The sequence below is a fragment of the Carcharodon carcharias genome, chromosome 21 (genome assembly GCF_017639515.1).
Source record: "Carcharodon carcharias isolate sCarCar2 chromosome 21, sCarCar2.pri, whole genome shotgun sequence".
Taxonomy (NCBI): Eukaryota; Metazoa; Chordata; class Chondrichthyes; order Lamniformes; family Lamnidae; genus Carcharodon; species Carcharodon carcharias.
This window is the reverse complement of record NC_054487.1, coordinates 34,393,252-34,416,620: the sequence shown is the minus strand read 5'-3', so window position 1 is coordinate 34,416,620 and position 23,369 is coordinate 34,393,252. Positions and strand designations below refer to the sequence as shown.

The following is a 23,369-nucleotide window of genomic DNA, read 5'->3' as shown; positions in this document are numbered from 1 at the left end:
CAGGGTTATGGGGAAAAGGCTGAGATGTGGGAATATTTCTACAGCTCTTTCAAAGAACCGACACAGGCATGGCAGGCAGAATAGTCCCCTTCTGTGCTGTAAGATTTTCTTGTAAGGCAAAATTTAAAGCTTCAATAAATAAGATGTCTTAAAAGCCTAAAAGCGTTTAAAAAGCAGATATATACCCAAGAACAAATGGTATTTATCCTACAATCATGAGAAAAATTGACAAGGAAGTCTGTTTGATACTGACAATCATCAAGCGGGAAATAAATGGTGCTGGATAGGCAACAATATATCTGAAACAGGCTAATCCCATACCTGTGTTCAAAAAGGGTAAAGTAAATTAATCTTATGAGAATGTGACCATTGCTAAATTTCAATCCCATAAACTTTATATATTCGTTATTCTCTAAGTAAACAATTTAGAGTAAACTGATTGGGGTAAATTTCAAGTATGCATATAATGGGGAGTATATTCTGGCATAGTACTGTGTATTCACAAATTCCTTTGCTCCCCTACCTCATTTAGATTCTCATTTTCCAAGTAATATGAGACCTCCTTTAGAGCTCAGGCAACTGAAGACACAGTTGTTACTGGTGGAGCAATTAAAATAGTGGATACGCAAGAGACCAAAATTAGAATAGTAGAGATTTTGGAGGATTATAGAGCTGGAGGAGGTCATCGAGATAGGGACAGTCAAAGCCATGGAAGGATTCGAAAACAAGGATTCAAATTTTAAAACTGAGCCATTGGTGGACCAGGTGGCAATGTAGATCAGTGAGCACAGAAGTAATAGGACACAGGCAACAAAGTTTGGATGACCTCAAATTTATGGACAGTGGATGATGTAAGGCTTGCCAGGAGAGCACTGAAATAGTCTAAGTCTAGAAGTAACAACGGCATGGACGATGGTTTCAGCAACAGATAAGCTGAGGCGGGAGTGGAATAGGGCCTTTCCGTCCCACTCTCTCCTTTAAGCCACTCCTTAAAACCTACCTCTTTGACCAAGTTTTTGGTCACCTGTCCTAACATCTCCATCTGTGACTGTTTGTTAAAACTCCTATGAAGTGCCTTGGGTGTTTTACTGCATCAGAAGTGTTTTATAAATGCAAGTTGTTGTCGTACATTGGACAAATTCCAGCAGACAAGTTGCTGCCCATTTTCCAAATGGTTGACAGAACAGATAGAGGCAACTACTAGTCATATTTAATGTTCTCTCTAAGCTCTGGGGCAGTGCAGCAACCCAAAAGTCCCTGCACAAGCCAGGCATAAGTTGATCCCTTTAAGTTATCAAGCATTTACAGCCGCACAAAAAATTTAAATGGCCCATGCACTTAAACAAGTCAGCTGCACTCTACAAAAAAAAAAATAGAGGGTAAGGTACTTTGGTCATATTACATCATTTTGCATGAAATTGAGATCACTTGTAGTACATCTGATACTGTAGAGCAATAACTTTGTAAACAGTCAACAAAAATCTCCTACCCAAAATTCACAAACAGGACTGTCCCAGCAGACCGATCTTGTCAGCCTGTTCCTGCCCCACGGGAACTCATTTCTCGCTTTCTTGACTCCATTCTCTCTCCCCTTGTCCAGTCTCTTCCCATTGACATCTGTGATTCCTCTGACACCCTACATTATATCAACATTTTCCAGCTCCCTGGCCACAATCGCCTCCTCTTCACCATGGACGTCCAATCCCTCTACACCTCCATCCCCCACCAGGGTGGTCTGAGGGCTCTCCGCTTCTTGCTCGAACAGAGGCCCGAACATTCCCCATCCACCACTACTCTCCTCCGTCTGGCTGAACTTGTTCTCTCACTGAACAATTTCTCCTTAAACTCCTCTCACTTCCTTCAGATGAAAGGTGTGGCTATGGGAGCCCGCATGGGCCCCAGTTATGCCTGTCTCTTTATGGAGTATGTGGAACATTCCTTGTTCCAGTCCTACTCCGGCCCCCTCCCACAACTCTTTCTCCGGTACAACGATGACTGCTTCGGTGCTGCTTCATGCTCTCATCTGGACCTGGAAAAATGTATTAATTTTGCTTCCAATTTCCACTTCTCCATCATTTTCGCATGGTTCATCTCTCTGACACTTCCCTTCCCTTCCTTGACCTCTCTGTCTCAATTTCTGGTGATAGACTGTCCACCAATATTCATTACAAGCCCACCGACTCCCACAGCTACCATGACTACAGCTCCTCACACCCCGCTTCCTGGAAGGACGCCATCCCATTCTCTCGGTTCCATCGCCTCCGGCGCATCTGTTCTGATGATGCCACTTTCAAAAACACAATGGTTGACAGGGTCCTCAACCGTGTCCGGCCCATCTCCCGTGCATCCACCCCCACACCTTCCTCTCCATTCCAGAACCATGATAGGGACCCCCTTGTCCTCACTTATCACCCCACCAGCCTCCGCATTCAAAGGATCATCCTCCACCATTTCCGCCAACTGCAGCATGATGCCACCACCAAACACATCTTCCCTTCACTGCACCCCCCAACCCCACCCCATTCCTCTCCCCCCCCCAACACACACAAGTAGCATTCCACAGGGATCGTTCTCTCTGGGACACCCTGGTCCACTCGTCCATCACCTCCTACACCTCAACCCCCTCCCACGGTACCTTCCCATGCAACCACAGAAGGTGCAACACCTGCCCCTTTACTTCACCCCCTCCTCACCGTCCAAGAGCCCAAACACTCATTTCAAGTAAAGCAGCATTTCACTTGCACTACCCTCAATTTAGTCTACTGCATTCGCTGCTCCCAATGCGGTTTCCTCTACATTAGAGACATCAAACGCAGACTGGGTGACCGCTTTGTGGAACACTTTCGGTCTGTCCGCAAGCATGACCCAGACCTCCCTGTTGCTTGCCATTTCAACACACCACCCTGCTCTCATGCCCACATGTCCGTCCTTGGCCTGCTGCAAAGTTCCAGTGAAGCTCAACGCAACTGGAGGAACAGCACCTCATCTTCTGACTAGGCACTTTACAGCCTTCTGGACTGAATATTGAGTTCAGCAACTTTAGATCATGAACTCTCTCCTCCATCCTCACCCCCTTTCCAATCCCCCTTTTTCCATTAATTTATATATATTTTTCTTTTCCCAACTATTTCCATTATTTTAAATGTATTTCCATCCATTGTTTTATCTTTACCTTTTCGCCTATTTCGATCCCTCCTCCCCACTAGGGCTATCTGTACCTTGCTCGTCCTGCCTTCTATCCTTAATATCACCATTAGCACGTTTCTGAGCTAATATCACCACCATCAACACCTCTTTGTCCTTTTGTCTATGACATCTTTTGACAAGCTCCACCTATCACCGGCCCTCTATCCAGTTCTACCTGTCCCACCCAGTTTTTATTTCACCTTTTTTTATTTTTCCTTAGTTCTGATGAAGAGTCATTTGGACTCGAAACGTTAACTGTATTCCTCTCCGCAGATGCTGTCAGACCTGCTGAGTTTTTTGAGGTATTTTTGTTTTTGTTTTGGGTTTCCAGCATCCACAGTTTTTTGCTTTTATCTTAATGATTCAGGAGGGTCTGATGCTGCTTAATCAACTTCAACTTTCTGTAAGGAAATGGCAACTCAAGCAGACTACAACGCTCAAAAGGCATTTGATAAAGTGCTACACAAAAGGCTATGGATTAGTTTGCAGAAATTCAGACCAAATTTTAAAATGGGTAACAAACTGGCTGAAGGGTATAAGCCAGGTACTTATTCTATGAGGTTATGCCAGAGCGTGAGGGTGCAGAAAGCAGTACTGAATTGAATGACTTGGATCAAAAAGGTATGTGGATAAAACAATAATGGATGAAATGGAAGAAAAAAATAGGTGTCATATAAACTCCATGGGTCAAAAGTTAAGAAAAAGAATTTGTATTTACCTAATCAAAGGATGAAATTGCAAAAGATTTACAGCCTGTATGACTTCTTCAGAGCTGAAGAGAAGCAGAAATGTGATGGATATTATACTGTTTTAAGAGGGGGTGGAGCAGGTGGAGCAAAACATAAGGTCAGGGATAGGTGGGTACTCAGGAGAGACTGATAAAAAAGTCATGGACCCAAGACAAAGGGAGTATTAGTGGTAGTGTTAAATACTAAAGAAGGTGCTCATAGTGGCATTAGGTAAGGTAGCAGAATGTGTTAATAGTCAAACAAGGGTCAGCGCTCTGTGAAAACACAGGCTAGAAACTTGTGAAAGACAGCCCTGTGGCGTGGGGAGGTTGGGGAAAAAGGATTTTAAAAGTAATAATAAAATAGTATAATAAAATAAAAAGATTAAAGCTGAATAAATAAAAATAAATATAAAAACAAAATAAATTAAAAATTAAAAATTGGATTTAAAAAGGGGCAAAGATGGAGGACAGTGTTCATGGTCTGAAGTTGTTAAACTGAACGTTAAGTCTGGAAGGTTGTCAAGTGCTTAAGCACAAGATGAGGTGCTGTTGCTCTAGTTTGTGTTGGGCTTCGCTGGAACATTGCAGCAGGCCAAGGACAGACATGTGGGCTTGAGAGCAGGGTGGTGTGTTGAAATGGCAAGCAACAGGGAGGTCAGGGTCATGCTTGCAGACTGAGTGAAGGTGTTCCACAAAGCGGTCACCCAGTCTGTGTTTAGTCTCACCAATGTAAAGGAGACCGCATTGGGAGCAGCGAATACTGTAGACCAAATTGAAGGAGGTGCAAGTGATGCACTGCTTCACCTGAAAGGAGTGTTTGGGGGCTTGGACAGTGAAGAGGGAGGAAGTAATGGGCAGGTGTTGCACCTTCTGCGATTGCATGAGAAGGTGCCATGGGAAGGGGATGAGGAGTTGCGGTGATGGAGTGGACCAAGGTATCACAGGGGGAACGGTCCCTAGGGAATGCTGACCTAGGTTTTGGGGGGGGGGGGGGGGGTGGAATTTATTTGGTGGTGGCATCATGTTACACTTGGCTGTCGCTTGCCATTCCAACATATCACCTTGCTCTTGTGCCCACATGACCGTCCTTGACCTGCTACAGTGTTCCACTGAAGCCCAACACACACTAGAGCACATCATCTTCCAAGTAGGCACTTTGCAGACTTCCGGACTTAATATTGAGTTCAATAACTTCAGACAATAAACTCTCTCATTTTTTAAATCCAATTTATAAAATTTTTATATCTTTTTATTTTTATTTTTTTTTATACTTCTTTTATTATTACTTTTTAAATCTTTTTTCCCCAACCCACCACCCCGCACCCCCACTACCACCAGCAACAGGACCATCTGTTACTTGTTTCTCTCTCCATACTTGTGTTTTCAGAGCGCTGACCCTTGTTCAGCTATTAACACATTCTGCTATCTTATCTTTATGCCACTGTCAGCGCCTTCTTTAGTCTTTAACACTACCAGCAACACTCCCTTTGTCTTGTGTCCACGGTATCTTTGTCAATATCTCCTGAGTTCCTACCTGCCCCTGACCTTCTGTTTTGCTCCGCCTGCTCCACCCCTTCTTAAAAATATATCTATCACAGTTCTACTTCTCTTTAGCTCTGAAGAGTTATACAGACTCGAAATGTTAACTGTTTCTCTCTCCATAGACGCTGCCAGACCTGAGTTTTTCCAACATTTTCTGCTTTTATTTCAAAATTCAGAATGTTCTGATCAGACTGCACCAGGTACGAGTTAATGATGGTCGCTGAGGCACACAGAGCATTCAAGCACTGAATGTAGAACCAAGAAAAGCTATGAGGTTGATCACAGTGTCAAAGATATAAGTTGTGAGGAAACATTGTACCTAAGCCAAGAACGAAGGCACTTGCGAGCTACAAAGTAGCTCAAAAATATGATAGTTAATGGAATATAAGATGTATCCAGAATCAAACTTTAACTGCAATCACAAAGGGACATAGCTTCAAATTGAAAAAGTAAATTTTGGATGGATGAACTAAGGTTAATTAAATTGCTTCATTATTGCTCGCCAGATTCTTGTGCAGACTGAAACCAATGATGTACAGCCTGTGTCCCATATCTTTTTCTTTCTTCAAAACCAAATTTGCTTACTTTCACCTCCACAGCATTGTCCATCTCTGCAACAAAAACAAAAATTGCTGGAAAAGCTCAGCAGGTCTGACAGCATCTGTGGAGAGAAAGACAGAGTTAACGTTTTGAGACCATATGACTCTTCTTCAGGACTAAAGTGAAGTAGAAATGTGGTGAAATATACACTGTTTAAGGGGGGTGGGACAGGTGAAGCTGGATAGAAGGCCAGTGATAGGTGGAGGCAAAGGGGAGATTGCAAAAGATGTCATAAACAAAAGGTCGAAGGGGTGTTGATAGTGGTGATACTGGCTAATGGAGGTGCTAATGGTGATATTAAGAGTAGAAAGCAGGGCGAGCAAGTGACAGATGGCCCTAGTGGCGGTGTGATGGGGGGAGGGGACGGTGTGGGAAAAAAGATCGAAATAGGCTAAAAGGTGAGGATAAAACAATGAAAGGAAAGAAATTTAAAAAGTAATAATGGAAATAGGTGGGAAAAAATATATAAAAATTTAAAAATAAATATTGAAAAAAGGGGGTCAAAAAGGGGTGAGGAGGGAGGAGAGAGCTCACGATCTGAAGTTGTTGAACTCAATGTAAAGTCCGGAAGGCTGTAAAGTGCCTAATCGGAAGAAGAGGTGCTGTTCCTCCAGTTTGCGTTGAGCTTCACTGGAACAGTGCAGGAGGCCAAGGACGGACATGTAGACATGAGAGGTGGGTGGTGTGTTGAAATGGTAAGCGACAGGAAGGTCTGGGTCATGCTGCGGACAGATCGAAGGTGTTCCACAAAGCGGTCACCCAGTCTGCATTTGGTCTCTCCAATGTAGAGCAGATTGCATTGGGAGCAGTGAATGCAGTAGACTAAATTGAGGGAAGTGAAGCTGAAGCGCTGCTTCACTTGAAAGGAGTGTTTGGGCCCTTGGATGGTAAGGAGGGGGAAAGTAAAGGGGCAGGTGTTGCACCTTCTGCGGTTGCATGGGAAGGTGCCATGGGAGGGGGTTGAGGTATAGGGGGTGATGAGGAGTGGACCAGGGTGTCTCGGAGGGAACGGTCCCTACGGAATGTCGTCGAGAGGACGAAGGGAAGATGTGGTTCATGGTGGCATCATGCTGCAGTTAGTGGAAATGGCAGAGGATGATCCTTTGAATGCGGAGGCTGGTGGGTTGAAAAATGAGGGCAAGGGGGGCCCTATGATAGTTCTGAGAGGGAGAGGAAGGTGTGAGGGCAGAGGCGCAGGAGATGGGTCGGACACGATTGAGGGCCTTGTCAACCACAGTGGGTGAGAACCATCTGTTAAGGAAGAAGGAAGACATGTCAGAAGCACTGTTTTGGAAAGTGGCATCATCGGAACGAGCAAAGGAACTGAGAGAATGGGATGGAGTCCTTACAGGAAGCAGGGTACGAGGAGTTGTAGTCAAGGTAGTTGTGGGAGTCGGTGGGCTTGAACTGAATATTGGTGAACAGTCTATCACCAGAAGTTGAGGCAGAAAGGCCATCTCTGCTCTTGCCTCACTGCACTACCAATATGAATATGACGAGCAGCACTCTGAAGGCACAACTTTCATCCCCCCACTGAGGTTGTCTTCACCTCGCTGCAATTGCCAGATGTCCCGAGGCTTCAGAAACCTGGCCAGTCAGTTTAAAATGCAAAGCAGGTTAAATCAAGGCTTCTAATCTTATTAACATATTTTAAATGCCAACCCACCTTCAGGGAACAGGTTGGCTGCTCGCCTCTGGTCAGACGCTTCCTCTGTTTGCTCATTTACCCCCCTCAACCTCCGTCATTAACTAATCCAACCAACTCAACCATGCTAAAATTTCCCCCAATGAGCCCATAATCTCAATTGCCCTACTGTAAGGTGCTGCAGAATGGAAGATGACCATCTCCAGGCAGGAAAGGCGAGAGGGGTGTAAATCAGTGCTTCACTTTCCTGAGCTTTATTGCACTTGCAGCTAGCTACAGCGTGACATTGACGGAAGTTCTTGAATTAGGAAACCAAGGCAGGAGAAACATGTGGAATTTGGTACCACATGGAGCACTTGCAGTGATTAGTATAGAGGCTTTAAGGGGAAGCTAGGTAAGTATGAGGGAGAAAGAGATAGCAGGATATATTGACAGGTGAGTGAGATGAAGTAGGGTGGGAGGAGGCTTGTGTGGAGCATAAACACTAGCATAGACTAGCTGGGCAGAATGAACTGTTACTGTGCTGTAATTTCAATGTAAAACAAAGTTCAATGTAAATAAAAGCCTTGCCCAATCCATTATTACATCCGAGCTTGACTCTGTCTTCACCAGTCTCTCCTGCTCACCAATTATGCCTGTCCTCACTCACTTCCTTGGCTCTCCATTTACAAATCCTTCCATGGTTGAAATTATCCTATTTCCATAACTTCCTTTAGCCAAACGTTCCATGTGCACTATTAATTGCTCCGTGGATACCCTCCTTTATTTTGTCTTCATTGATGGAAAAGCCTTCACGAATGCAATAACCCAATAATTTTCCAATTGAGCGCTGTTGAAAAGGAGACATTTTTTGTCGATGCTATCATCTTGCACGCATAGGATAATTCGCAAGAAAATACCAATGTCAGGGGAAACAACATATTTATACCGTATGAGAAGCGAGTGCTGATTGGTGAGAGTCTTTGCCATGAAGAATGCACAGTTGATTGTGGCTGACAGTTAACTGCCAAGCATTGTTTGAAATTTAAACCTAGCAGCTTGACTCCGATTGGTCAAAACATTGCCCTGGGGAATGAACCAGCGGATGGCTGTCACTTATTTTGTTTTGCTAAAACACCTAAAACAGCTGTACATATTGCACCTATTTATCTAAACAAAATAGGTTATTATTTAATACTTTCCAGACTGTTGCTCGTGCTGCTATTTTCCCCATCTGTAGCAACCTGTCACACATTCCCTCTCCTGGCAGTTGCAGGTTGCTTGTCAACATTTAAAGTTCTTTTTGCACTTGCATTCAACTTTGTGTTGGCATTATTGCTTCATTTTTCAGTCCTTCCAGGAAACAGAGACATGGGGGGAAGTGACAGAAATGAAAGGAATGCAAATGAAACAACACAAGGGGAAGGGGAGCAAGCAAAATGGAGAGAGAAAAAATGGTGAGAGAGATGACATGAGGGATAGAGCAACAAAAATGCTGAAAATGAGAGCACTAGATGGGGAAGCAAGGATAACTGAGAGGCTGAGAGAGAAATAGAGAAAGACAAATTGAGAGGGAGAAATAGCAGAGGTGGAAAAGCTGGAGCAAGAGCAAGAGACAGCGGACAAGAATGAGCGAGAGCGAGCAAAGGAGAGCAAGAGCAAGTGCGGGCGGGCATGGGGAGGGAACAGGCAGTGGGAGGGAGGGGGCAGGGGGAAGAGGGAGAGGGGAGGGGGGTGGGCAAGGGAGCGGATGAGCAGGGAGGGGAGGGGACGGGGTGGGAGGGGATGGGGAGGAGCAGATGGATAGGGAGGGATGGGGTGGAAGGCCGGGCGGGAGGGAAGCACACCAGAGAGGGGGCGGACCAGAGAGAGGGCGCACCAGAGAGAGCGAGCTTGGGAGCAGAAGAGGAAGAGAGAAAGAGATAGAATCTTCAGAAACTCAGCTACAAACTCATTTAGCAGCTTGAGGTAAAGGATCTATGCTCTAATCCAGCAAGGATCTGCCAGTTCTTTTACTTCTCCCGCCAAAGACTTCCGAATTGTGACAATACCTCACTGGGGCTACTGCTCGTGCAAGCTCAACTATCAGGTCCATTTGGCCTGCTTTTTAAAAACTTTATTTGGTGTAACTTACTTAACAATCCTGTTGCTGACCACCTACCCCAGGACTTCTTTCTACTATTCCTGGGACCAGACTAGTCTGTTCTCTGCCTTTCCTTATTGCTCATGCTCATCCCTTCTTTCCCATTGCTAATTTCCTGCCCTGCTCCCTTATTGCCACTGGTATAGTCATCATCTATGAGTCTGGGTGTCTTCCCATTGCATCTACCCTGCAACATATTCGCCTGTTAACTTTCTACAGCTCAGGTTGCTCCATAATCTTCAATGATTTCAATGTTTGGCTAAGAAACTAGCACTTCATAAACACTTTCCAAACTCATGGTTTTGCTGAGCAAGCTTATTTATATTTGAATAGTGGCTATGACTACGAGAAGATCTTTCTTACATGGTCCTAAGAGTTGAATAGCAACCCAACTTTCCAATCAGCTGCAGCCACCATTCCATGTCTCTAGCTCCATCCAAACTAATTTAGAGTCTTGAATACAGCTGTAGTGTCCAATCCCTGTACCAAATCCCAAACACAGCCAGCTAATAAGACTCTCAACACAATGCTGACAAAAAAATGTTGTTAAATGTTTGTCAAAGCAAACAGCTTCAATTTCTTAACCAGATCTACATTTTCTCCCTGATAAAAAGGTGCAATTCTTCCAGGTATCTATGTATTAAAATGATTATAAGTGTATTTATTTAGTCTCTTTCAGAATTTCAGGCTGTCCCAAAGCTCTTTACAGCCAATGAAGTAATTTTTTTTTGAAGTGTAGGAGAAGTGGCACTGAATTTTCAGGCAACAAGCTCCGTCAACAATGTCATAATGATCATAATCAGCTTGTGATATTAGTTGAGAGATAAATATTGGCAGGATAGAGGATGAGCTCCCCTGCTCTTCTTCAAACTAGTGCCATGGGATCATTTATGTCCACCTGAGGGGCACTGTTTGAAGTCTCATTCGAAAGACAGCACTTCTGACAATGAGTACTCTTTCAGTACTGCATTAAAATTTAAGCCTAGATTATGTGCTCAAATCAATACTTCAAAATTTATGTTTTTCTCTCAATCAATCGACCCTTTCCACATTTTCGGGTAGCATACCTTTTATAATTAGCATTTGTTTAAAATGGATTAATACTAGAAGGCTGATTTTATAATTAGAAATAGGGCAGTGAGGAAATATAAGACAAAAACTTTATTTTTAAATACCTGTATTTATTTTTAGGATACAGGTATAGCAGGCAAGGCCAGCATTTCTTACTCATCCCTAATGCTTTCAAAAAGATGATAGCGGGTTGCCTTTTGAAGCACTTTGGTCCATGTGGTGAAATGCCACTCCCAAAATGCTGTTCAGTCGGAGGTTTCAGGGCCTTGACCCAATGATGGAGAGGGAACAGATACCAAGTTGGGATGACATGCAACTTTTGAGGTAATGCACTTGAGGCCTTTGTCCTTCAAAGTTGCAGAGATCACAAGTTTGGCAAGTGCTGCCAAAGATCTTGGCTGACTTTCTGCAGTGCATCCCATAGATAATACACACTGCAGTCACAGGAGATCAGTGGTGGAGGAAACAGATGTTTAAGCTAATGATGGCAGAGATTGCAATCAAATAGACTGCTTTGCCTTTGGTGTCAAGCTTCTTGAGTGTTCTTACAGCTTTACTCATCCAAGCAAGTAGAGAGTATTCCATCACATTCCCGACTTGTCTTTTAGGTAATGGAGAGGATTTGGTGAGACAGGAGCTGAGTGACTCACTCATTTGATCTGTTCCAGTAATTGCAACGTTTGTGGTTGGTTTATTGAGTTTCTGGTCAGTGGTGACCCCCTGGATATCGATGGTGAGAAATTCAGAGCCAGAAATGCAATTGAATGTCAAGGCTGGTGGTTAGGCTCCCTCCCCTTCGAGATGGTTTTTGCCTAGCACTTAGGTAGCACAAATGTTACTTGCCACTTATCAGCCAAGCTTGGAAGTTGACCAGGTCTGCTGCATACAAGGGCAGATAGTTTCATTATTTGAGGAATTGCAAATGGAAGCAGAAACTTCTGCAACTACCAATAGCCACACTTCTTAACTTATGATCGAGCAAAGTCAGTGATGAAGGCTGGTGGGCTGAGGATGCAGATCTGAAGAACTCCTGCAATGATAATCGAATTCAGCTCATGTCCATGTTAAGATCAAGGCTGTAATGGATTCTGAAGCCAAATCACCCTGGTGAAATCCAAAATGAGCAACAGTTTACTGGAGAGAATGTGCTGCTGGCCTGCACTGTCGATGACATCTTCCAGCACTTTGCTGATGTTGAGAGTAGGGAGAAATTGGCAGTGTTTGATTTGTCCTGATTTTTGTGGCGAGGCCATATCTGGGCAATCTTCTACATTGTCTACAGATGCCAGTTTTACAGCTGCACTGTAACAGCTTTGGTTTTCATCTCCACCAATCCCCTTTCCCCATGCTTGGAGTCCATTCTATCCCTTCTTCTTCTGTAAAGTGATCAAAGATGTCTCCCTGTATGCTACATAAATATTGGTTGTTGTGACATTTCTTGGATAATCTATTGCGATATTCCAAATGCAAAATTTATGTAAAAAAGGAAACACTGGGCTTTTCCTCCTAACTTGCTTCTTTACACCATCATATCAGCAGCTTGTCATGCCTTTGGAATGATGTAAAATATTGTGTTCTATCAGTTGCTAAAACAAGTAACTGGCTTTGCTGCCGCTTCTGCTATAATTTCTTGTTATAATTGAAAGGTGTGTTATTACTACTTCGTATTTCTCTTGTTTTCTATGGAAGTCCAATAAAATGTATTTTATAGATGTCATTTCCTAAAGGCTAATGCAGCAAAAGCAAAATTTCTTTCATGCTTCAAGACCATTATTACCAGAACAAAATGAAATGGAATGCAAAGTCATATATGACCACTTCCATTTTTGTTCCTCATCACTTGCCTGTCACTTAAGTAGTGAGAAAATAACTTCATAAAAATTGCATTTTAAGTACCTTTGAAATAATGTGGAATTATTCCATTATCCATTAAGTTGAAACATGATGGAAAGCAACTTACTTGCCAATAGATACGACTTAATTTAGTATCTACATATCCTGCATGACAAAGGATAATTTGAAAAATTATGCCCTCTTAATGAACAACACCAGATTCTTTACATCCGTGTTGCACCCGCACCGCACAGTTTGAAAACACATTTCTTGCTTTGTAGTGCATTTAACTACCATTTGTTCTCTGATAAGATCTACCTGTGAGTTTGATGTCTCTGGTACTCTCCTTCCAGTGGAGTTCAAATTGCTCCCTGCCAGTTTGTTTGTTGTCTGGAGGTTGATTGGGGCCATCTGTGGAGGATCTGTGCTTGCTGTCTTCTGTCCATTAATGTGTGCAGTTACCATAGTGATTGGATTCTTAGATGGCACCACTGAAATTGCTATGCTCTGGTTGGGTGCCTTGATGAGTGGAATTGGTTTCGTACTCCCAACAGGACAACTTCTTACAGCAAGCTTCTAAAAGAGAAGAGGAAAAGAATATTTCAATTTCTTATTCAATACAAATAATGCACATTTAGTTGAATAAAATTTAGGGAAACAAAAAGTTAATTAATATGAATCGAGTAGAGTCATTTAAAACATATACACACTGATTTTATAATGAAATATTCTCTAAACTAGTAATACTGAACAGAATTGATAAGAACTCATTGCATGAGTTTGACCTGAAATAAATTAAATAAATTAAGAGAACCTCACAAATGCAACTTATTTATTGGTATCCATTTGTCTCTGGAGATGATGGACTGCATGCCCAGAGTGTATGTCACTTCGGGAACGAACATCGTCTCCTGTGGTTACAGAGACCAATTCACGAGTGGCAGTTCCTTCCACAGCTGGCACAGAGAAACAGCACTGGCCTGTGGTCGACTGTTTTTTTTTTCCTTCCGATGGGTTCTCTTTTCTGCCAGCTGGTCATTTCTTTTGTCCCTTGCTTTTTCTACGTCTTTCCTGACTGCTCATCTCCAGGGACTCTGCTCAGCAGCGAGGACTTTCCATGCATCGACTGCGATCCCGGTCAACTTGCAGACATCCTTTTGGCGCAGACGTGGGCATCCTGTTGGTCTCCTGCTGATAGCAAGCTTTCCATAGAGTATGTCTTTGGAGATGCAGCTGTCATCCACTTGGCTCAGATGGCCTAACCAATGCTGACTCAAGAGGGCAGACACATTGGGGATCATTGCACACTGATGTACTTCTATTTTTAACACTCTGTCTTGCCAAGAGATGCCCAATAAGGCAGCAGAGGTAGAAGCTGTCCAACTTCTTTTCTTGGTTTGTATAAGTTGTCCATGCCTCACTACTGTAAAGGAGAATGATAAGAACACAAGCCTGGTACATAGGGAGCTTTGTACTTTTGGTTGGTTTGCTGTTGACCCCCACACAACTTTGACATGACAGCTGTGACCTTGGCGATCCTGGTGCTGATTTCGGCATGAAGGGACAGTTTGCTGGTAATTGTTGACCTGTTGATGACCTACAGAGTGAGGTTGTCAATATTGATGGAAGGTGCAGTTTTATGTCCTGACCCATAACTTCGGTCTTTCTGACATTGATTGTTAGAGCAAACTCCTTGCAGGCCTGGGAGAACTGATCTACAAGCTGTTGCAAGTGAACTTCAGTATGGGATGCCAGTGTGGTGTCATCAGAAAACAGCAACTCAAGAACTAGGACATTATGCACTTTGGTCTTGGCATGTAGTCTTGCCAAGTTGAACTTGGCAATACTACAAAAATGAATGGTATTCCTTTTAAAGAAATATTTCCAGTGCTCCAGCCTTTCTTCTCATACTTGCTTGGGATGGAAAGAGAAGTAGTATTACAGTGGAAATCCAGAGAGATCTATGGGTTTGTGTACACAAGTCACTAAAATGTAGTAATGGTGTACAAAAATAATCAAAAAAATAGCCTTTATAATTAGACGGCTAGAAGATGAAGGGGAGTAAAGTTTTGCTGCAGCTAATTAAATCCTTGGTTAGACCACATCTAGAGTACTGTGTACAGTTCTGGGCACCGTAGCTTAAAAAGAATATATGTGATAAAAACAAAAAACAAAAACCTGTGGATGCTGGAAATACAAAACAAAAACAGAATTACCTGGAAAAACTCAGCAGGTCTGGCAGCATCGGCGGAGAAGAAAAGAGTTGACGTTTCGAGTCCTCTGTCGAAGGGTCATGAGGACTCGAAACGTCAACTCTTTTCTTCTCCACCGATGCTGCCAGACCTGCTGAGTTTTTCCAAAGAATATATGTGGCCTTGGAAAGAGTGCAGTGCAGCTTCACCAGACTGTTACTCGGGCTTCTGTGGTTAGATTATGAAGAGAAATTACATAAAGTAGGTTTGAATTCCTGAAATATCGAAGCTTAAGGGAAGGTAAATTAGGAAACTCCTCTTCACACAAAAGGTGGTAGAAGTGTGGAACACTCTTCCACAAAAAAAAACAGTAGATAGTAATTCAATTCATGATTTCAAACACAAGATTAGCAGATTCGTTAAATAAGGGTATAAAAGGATATGGAGCCAAGACAAATAGATGGAGTTAAGATATAGATCAGCCATAATCTCACTGAATGGATGAACTAGCCTGAGGGGCTGAATGGCCTACTGCTGTTCCTATTTTCCTATCAGAAAAAATTCAAAAAATTATCAAGTGGTCCTCCAGTTAGCAGAAGTAATTAGTAAGGAAGAGAAGTGGGATATCAGAACAGGTAGAATGTAGGCAGTACAGGGATCTTCTAAGCAAATTCAAACAGGTTTTCAGCACAATATATATAAAAACAAAAAAACTGGGGATGCTGGAAATCCAAAACAAAAACAGAATTACCTAGAAAAACTCAGCAGGTCTGGCAGCATCGGCGGAGAAGAAAGGAGTTGACGTTTCGAGTCCTCATGACCCTTCAACAGAACTAGGTGAATCCAAGGAAGGGGTGAAATATAAGCTGGTTTAAAGTGTGTGTGTGTGTGTGTGTGTGTGTGTGTGTGTGTGGGGGGGGGGAGAGAAGTGGAGGGGGGTGGTGTGGTTGTAGGGACAAACAAGCAGTGATAGAAGCAGATCATCAAAAGATGTCACAGACAACAGAACAAAAGAACACATAGGTGTTGAAGGTGGTGATATTATCTAAACGAATGTGCTAATTAAGAATGGATGGTAGGGCACTCAAGGTATAGCTCTAGTGGGGGTGGGGGGAGCATAAAAGATTTAAAAATATTTAAAAATAATGGAAATAGGTGGGAAAAGAAAAATCTATATAATTTATTGGAAAAAACAAAAGGAAGGGGGAAGAAACAGAAAGGGGGTGGGGATGGAGGAGGGAGCTCAAGACCTAAAGTTGTTGAATTCAATATTCAGTCCAGAAGGCTGTAAAGTGCCTAGTCGGAAGATGAGGTGTTGTTCTTCCAGTTTGCGTTGGGCTTCACTGGAACAATGCAGCAAGCCAAGGACAGACATGTGGGCAAGAGAGCAGGGTGGAGTGTTAAAATGGCAAGCAACAGGGAGGTTTGGGTCATTCTTGTGGACAGACCGCAGGTGTTCTGCAAAGCGGTCGCCCAGTTTACGTTTGGTCTCTCCAATGTAGAGGAGACCACACTGGGAGCAACGAATGCAGTAGACTAAGTTGGAGGAAATACAAGTGAAATGCTGCTTCACTTGAAAGGAGTGTTTGGGCCCTTGGACGGTCAGTCTGGCGCACTGACCTCTACCTCGCGGAGGCTGAGCATCAACTCACAGACACTTCCTCCTACCCCTCCCTGGACCATGACCCCACCACTGAAATCAAGCCATTGTTTCTAGGACTGTTACTGACCTCATCTCCTCTGGAGATCTTCCTCCCACAGCTTCCAACCTGATAGTCGCCCAACCTCGGACGGCCCGCTTCTACCTCCTACCCAAAATCCACAAACAGAACTGTCCCGGTAGACCGATCGTCTCAGCTTGCTCCTGCCCCACAGAACTCATTTCTCGTTATCTTGACTCCATTCTCTCTCCCCTTGTCCAGTCCCTTCCCACCTACATCCGTGATTCCTCTGACACCTTATGTTACATCAACAATTTCCAGTTCCCTGGCCCCAACCGCTTCCTCTTCACCATGGACGTCCAATCCCTCTACACCTCCATCCCCCACCAGGATGGTCTGAGGGCCCTTAGCTTCTTCCTCGAACAGAGGCCCAAACAATCCCCATCCACCGCTACTCTCCTCCGTCTGGCTGAACTTGTTCTCACACTGAACAATTTCTCCTTCAACTCCTCTCACTTCCTCCAAATAAAAGGTGTGGCTATGGGTACCCACATGGGCCCCAGTTATGCCCGTCTCTTTATGGGGTATGTGGAACATTCCTTGTTCCAGTCCTACTCCGGCCCCCTTCCACAACTCTTTCTCCGGTACATCGATGATTACTTCGGTGCTGCTTCATGCTCTTGTCGGGACTTGGAAAAATTTATTAATTTTGCTTCCAATTTCCACCCCTCCATCATTTTCATGTGGTCCATCTCTGACACTTCCCTTCCCTTCCTTGACCTCTCTGTCTCAATCTCTGGTGATAGACTGTCCACCAATATCCATTACAAACCTACCGACTCCCACAGCTACCTCGACTACAGCTCCTCACACTCTGCTTCCTGTATGGACTCCATCCCATTCTCTCAGTTCCTTCGCCTCCGTCGCATCTGTTCCGATGATGCTACCTTCAAAAACAGTTCCTCTGACATGTCCTCCTTCTTCCTTAACCGAGGTTTTCCACCCACGGTCGTTGACAGGGCCCTTAACCGTGTCCGGCCCATCTCCCGCGCATCTGCCCTCACGCCTTCTCCTCCCTCCCAGAAACATGATAGGGTCCCCCTTGTCCTCACTTATCACCCCACCAGCCTCCGCCATTTCCGCCAACTCCAGCATGATGCCACCAAACACATCTTCCCTTCACCCCGCCCCGTTGGCATTCCGTAGGGATCATTCCCTCCGGGACACCCTGGTCCACTCCTCCATCACCCCCTACTCCTCAACCTCCTCCTATGGCACCACCCCATGCCCACGCATAAGATGTAACACCTGCCCCTTCACTTCCTCTCTCCTCACCGTCCAAAGGCCCAAACACTCCTTTCAAGTGAAGCAGCACTTCACTTGCATTTCCCCCAACTTAGTCTACTGCATTTGTTGCTCCCAATGCGGTCTCCTCTACATTGGAGAGACCAAACGTAAACTGGGCGACCGCTTTGCAGAACACCTGCGGTCTGTCCACAAGAATGACCCAAACCTCCCTGTTGCTTGCCATTTTAACACTCCACCCTGCTCTCTTGCCCACGTCTGTCCTTGGCTTGCTGCATTGTTCCAGTGAAGCCCAACGCAAACTGGAAGAACAACACCTCATCTTCCGACTAGGCACTTTACAGCCTTCTGGACTGAATATTGAATTCAACAACTTTAGGTCTTGAGCTCCCTCCTCCATCCCCACCCCCTTTCTGTTTCTTCCCCCTTCCTTTTGTTTTTTCCAATAAATTATATAGATTTTTCTTTTCCCACCTATTTCCATTATTTTTAAATATTTTTAAATCTTTTATGCTCCCCCCACCCCCACTAGAGCTATACCTTGAGTGCCCTACCATCCATTCTTAATTAGCACATTCGTTTAGATAATATCACCAACTTCAACACCTATGTGTTCTTTTGTTCTGTTGTCTGTGACATCTTTTGATGATCTGCTTCTATCACTGCTTGTTTGTCCCTACAACCACACCACCCTCCTCCACTTCTCTACCACACACACACACACACACACACACACACACACACACACACACACACACACACACACACACACACACACACACCTTAAACCAGCTTATATTTCACCCCTTCCTTGGATTCACCTAGTTCTATTGAAGGGTCATGAGGACTCGAAACGTCAACTCTTTTCTTCTCCGCCGATGCTGCCAGACCTGCTGAGTTTTTCCAGGTAATTCTGTTTTTGTTTTCAGCACAATACCTGTGACAATGATATCAGCTTAGTGGAGAACATTATGGAGCAAAACCACAGCACCATTGAGCAGGTGGTTGCCAAGGGCAAGGGCAGGAGTTAAAATTGCACAAATATAGTAACAATAGAGGATTCATAGGGAAATACACAAATGCTCCTCAGGTCACAACAGAGGGCACAACAGACAAACATAATGTCACTGGAACCAATGACATGGGAAGAAACATTAATGGAGTCTCACCAAAGGAATTTTGAATAATTAGGCAATAGATTCAAGAGCTGAAGTAATCTCCATATTATTTCCAATGTACATGCAAGTCACACAGAAGTATTAAGATAAGAGAATTAACTGCTTAGTTGAGGGATGGGTCCTAGGTTGGGTCCTAGGAGTTTAGAACCAATCTCAGACAGGAGTGGCCTCGACAAGCATGATCGTGTTTCGTCTAAACAAGGCTAGTACAAAAGAACATGGCGAAAGGAGAGCCAAAGGGAGAAGGAGCATAGAAATGACTCAAAATTTTAAAAAACCAGAAGGAGGACAGTGTAAAATGAACAAGACAGCCAAGGTTGGTTTCAGTTGAATATGTAAAAGCACAAAATATTAAGAATAAAATTGGCAAACTAGAGTCACAAATTGCGATCTGGGGGTTTGACACTGTTTTGCTTTATACAGCTTGCCAGTTTTCAGATCTCCTCTTAGCATTTCTAATCCTTCCCCATCGCCTAAGTGTTCAAAGTTCCTTTGGTGAGACTCCATTAATGTTTCTTCCCATGTCATTGGTTCCAGTGACATTATGTTTGTCTGTTGTGCCCTCTGTTGTGACCTGAGGAGCATTTGTGTATTTCCCCAACTATGAATCCTCTATTGTTACTATATTTGTGCAATTTTAACTCCTGCTCTTGCCCTTGGCAACCACCTGCTCAATGGTGCTGTGGAGCATTAACAAAAGTGCAACTTAGGCTAAGGCAAGGCCGGTATTCATCAATGGATTTTCCTGTACGAGTAGACAAATTAAAAAGACTTAAAATAGATTAAAAATCTAAGGTCAATAATGTAAAAGAAAATCAATAGAAAATAGAGGGGATTGGAAAGGATTAGAAATGCTAAGAGGAGATCTGAAAACTGGCAAGCTGTATAAAGCAAAACAGTGTGGGGTTTTAATTAAACACAAAATGCAAATGCAAAAGAAAGGGTAGGATTAATTGGGATGAAAAGGCAAATTTAATGGAGGTTGAAGGAATGGCAGAAATGCTACATGAGTACTTTCCTCCATTTTTACAGAAGAAAGCGAGAGTAGAAGTAAAAGGATATGGAGCAATTAGATTAAGATGACTATAGAAAAGGAAGGGCTACTGAAAAAAACTGGTGGAACTGTTGATAGAAAAAGGCACAAGTCTTTGCATCCTACATTATTTCAGTAAATCAGTGAGGAAATGGCTGAGGCTGTAGCCATAATCTTTCAAAGATCCTTAGATAAGCAAATTGTGCCATCGGACTATCGGGATGTTAATGTGATATCTTTGTTCAAGAAGTGAGAAATAGATAAATGAGATAACTATGAACCAGTCATGCTAAATGTTGGAAGCAACATCTGGTACACACCTACAATGAGATAGGGAGATGCCTCCCTACAAAAGCAGCACTGAAGCTAACTCTTTCAATAACCTATCAATGACCAACACACTCACTTAAAATACAAAAGGTAGATATCGCAGCAATAAAATTTAAGTTGCCTCTTCCCACATACTCTGCTAGTTAAAAATGAAGGTTTCTTGATACTTTTACTGTTTGAATTTCCATCCATCAGTTCAATATACTGCAGTCACATCAATGAATTTTAAAAATAAAAAAGATCGATTTATTTCCAACATTACTAAATAACTCTTTCTACACTCTCAAGTAGATGCAAAAGATCCTTTGGCATTATTTCAAAGAGCGGACAAGTCAATATTCATCTCTCAGTTAACATCTCTAAATACAAATTATCTGCTTGTTTGCATACTGCTATTTGTGGCAACTTGCAAAATGAATGCCACATTCCCCAAAATGAAATAGTGACTACACTTAAAAAGAATTTCATTGTTTGTAAAGCACTTTGGAATATGCTGAGGTCATGAAGGGCGCTATATAAATGCAAGTCCTTTTTTTCCCCCTAGATGGAATACACAGGGCCCCAGTTGGACCACTGTGTCCATTTCTAGGCACCAAACTTCAGGAAGGACTTGGCAGTTCTGGAGAGAGTAGAGAAGAGATTTCCTAGAATGGTTCCAGAGACAACATGGCATGGATGGACTGGAAAAGACGAGACTGTTCTCCTACAAACAGAGAAGGCTAAGAGGAGATTTGATAAAGATGTTTAAATTCATGAAGGGTTTGGATACAGTAGTAAAGAGAAACTGTTTCCATTGGTTGAAGGGTTATAAGCAGAGGATACATATTTATGGTGGTTGACAAAAGAACCAGAGGCAATAGGAGGACAAACTTCATTACAGAACGAGTGATTAAGAGATGGAATGCTCTCCTAGACACGGTGGTGGAAACAGATTCAATAGAAGTCTTCAAAAGGAAATTGGATAAATACTGGAGAAAAAATTGCAGGAATACAGGGAAAAGAGCCAGAAGGTGGGACTAACTGGATTACTCTTCAAATAGCCGGCATAGACCCAATGGGCCAAATGACCTCATTCTGTCATGTTCTACAACTCTACTCTATAACAGGTAGATTTTGTAGGTTCCACCCCCTGCCCACTCATTCAATTGCAGAAAGGAGCTCAAACTGCAACAGGCCATAACATGTCAAGAGAAATCCAGAATAGTGATCAAATGTGATTGGCATGGCCAGCAAAACCAGTGGGCCCCAAGAAACCTTCCAGTTTTAAATGGCATTACATCTGTTTTGCAAGCATCAGCAAAAACGATGGAACCTGCCATAATGGAAAATGTTGGCCCCAAAACATTAGCGAGTAGTTTGTTTTCCAAACTACAGCACAGCTTAGCCTGCCTCACATCAAACCACATATCATTGAACAGAAACTCCAGTTTCAATTGCACTACATAATGCCACAGGCAGAGTGCAATGTATGAATGTGAGTCACACATCTCTCCCAAAGAAGAAAATAGCTGAAAGCTATTGGTAAGAATGTTTTTCTTAATCAACAGTTTAAAAGTCTGTTCATCAAATGCAATCAAGAAAATACATTTTCATTGAATTTCCATTTATAAAAGACATATATATAACTTTAGTATTAGGAGTTTTTGGTGTGGTTTTATTGGAAAACAAATCAATTAATGTTGGTTTTTATACTCAGCTTTTAAATAGAGGCAAGAGGTTAATTATAAATTTGAATTTTGTAGTAACCGATTTCTCCTTTTACTGTACAAACTCCTTGTACTGTACAAGCTCCTGAGATAGCAACACCCGCCCCTGCCAAAAAAAACTAATCATTCAGGCACAAACTCATCGCTCAGGAACACAGATTAAAAGCAATCTAATTTTCTTTATTTGCTTAATTGGAATATGTTGAGTTGCTATTATAAATTTTTCTACAGGTTGCTCAAGGAGGAGGATTTGTACTGTTAAGAATGTGAACAATGTTAGTAAGTATGACTTCAATAGAAATCACTTTTGTACACGCTGAATTATGAAACTATTACTTGCAGCAACACCATTTAAGTTAAGCAGTCATAGGAATACAAGAACAAGGTAAGAAGCCATTCAGTCCTCAAACCTATTCCAACATTCAACAACAGGTGCATGGGAACACCACCTCCAACTCTCATACCATCTTAACTTGGCAATATTTCTTCCTCCATCGTCACTGGGTCAAAATCCTGGAATTCCTGGCCTATATCATTATCAGTGTACTGACTCCAAACAGCAGCAGTTTAAGAAGGAGGCTCACCACCACCTTCTCAAGAATTACTAGGGATGGGGAATAAATGCTGGCCTAGTCAGCGACACCAGCATTCTATATACTAATTTTTTTTTAGATCATGGCTGATCTGTACTTGAACTTCATTTGCTTACTGTTTCTCTACATCCCTTCACCTAACAAGAATCCAGCAATTCCAGTCTTAAAATTTCATCTGATTCAGGATCCACACACACCCTTTTGGGAGAGAGTATTCCATATTTCCAGTATCCTTTGTATGAAGAGGTACTTTCTGATTTTGCTCCTACATAATTTCAATGTAATTTTAAGGATCATGCCCCTTGTTCTTGATTTCCTGCCAGAGGATATAGGTTCTCTGTAGCCGTTTTACCGGTCCAGGTTTTGCAGCAGTAATGATGGCAAAACTGTCAGCATTCACTGTCATAACTCCACTAAAATTGACAGCAACTTTGGGAGTTGATGCATGCACAAAATAATACAGAACAACACAGGAATCCAGAAGTCGCTGTCAGTGATTCTTGGCTTCTCCAGAGAGTGCTCAGTTGAGGGCTTCCCTCCCAGACTGGAAATGAGAACTCCCATTTTTATGCTACTAGTCTCACAGTAAAAATCCTTGAAAAAGTTACATCTTGTTGAATAAAATGTAATCAGATTTTTGGA

At 42.9% G+C, this 23,369-nt stretch overlaps 1 protein-coding gene across 1 annotated transcript in view; it reads right to left on the bottom strand.

Moving 5' to 3' along the window:
• phf21b (PHD finger protein 21B) overlaps positions 1 to 23,369 on the bottom strand; it is a 249,813-nt gene that overhangs the window by 162,826 nt on the left and 63,618 nt on the right. The window contains exon 5 of the mRNA XM_041215898.1: positions 13,048 to 13,305. Within this exon, the coding sequence (XP_041071832.1) occupies positions 13,048 to 13,305 (258 nt within the window). The remainder of the gene's footprint in view (positions 1 to 13,047; positions 13,306 to 23,369) is intronic.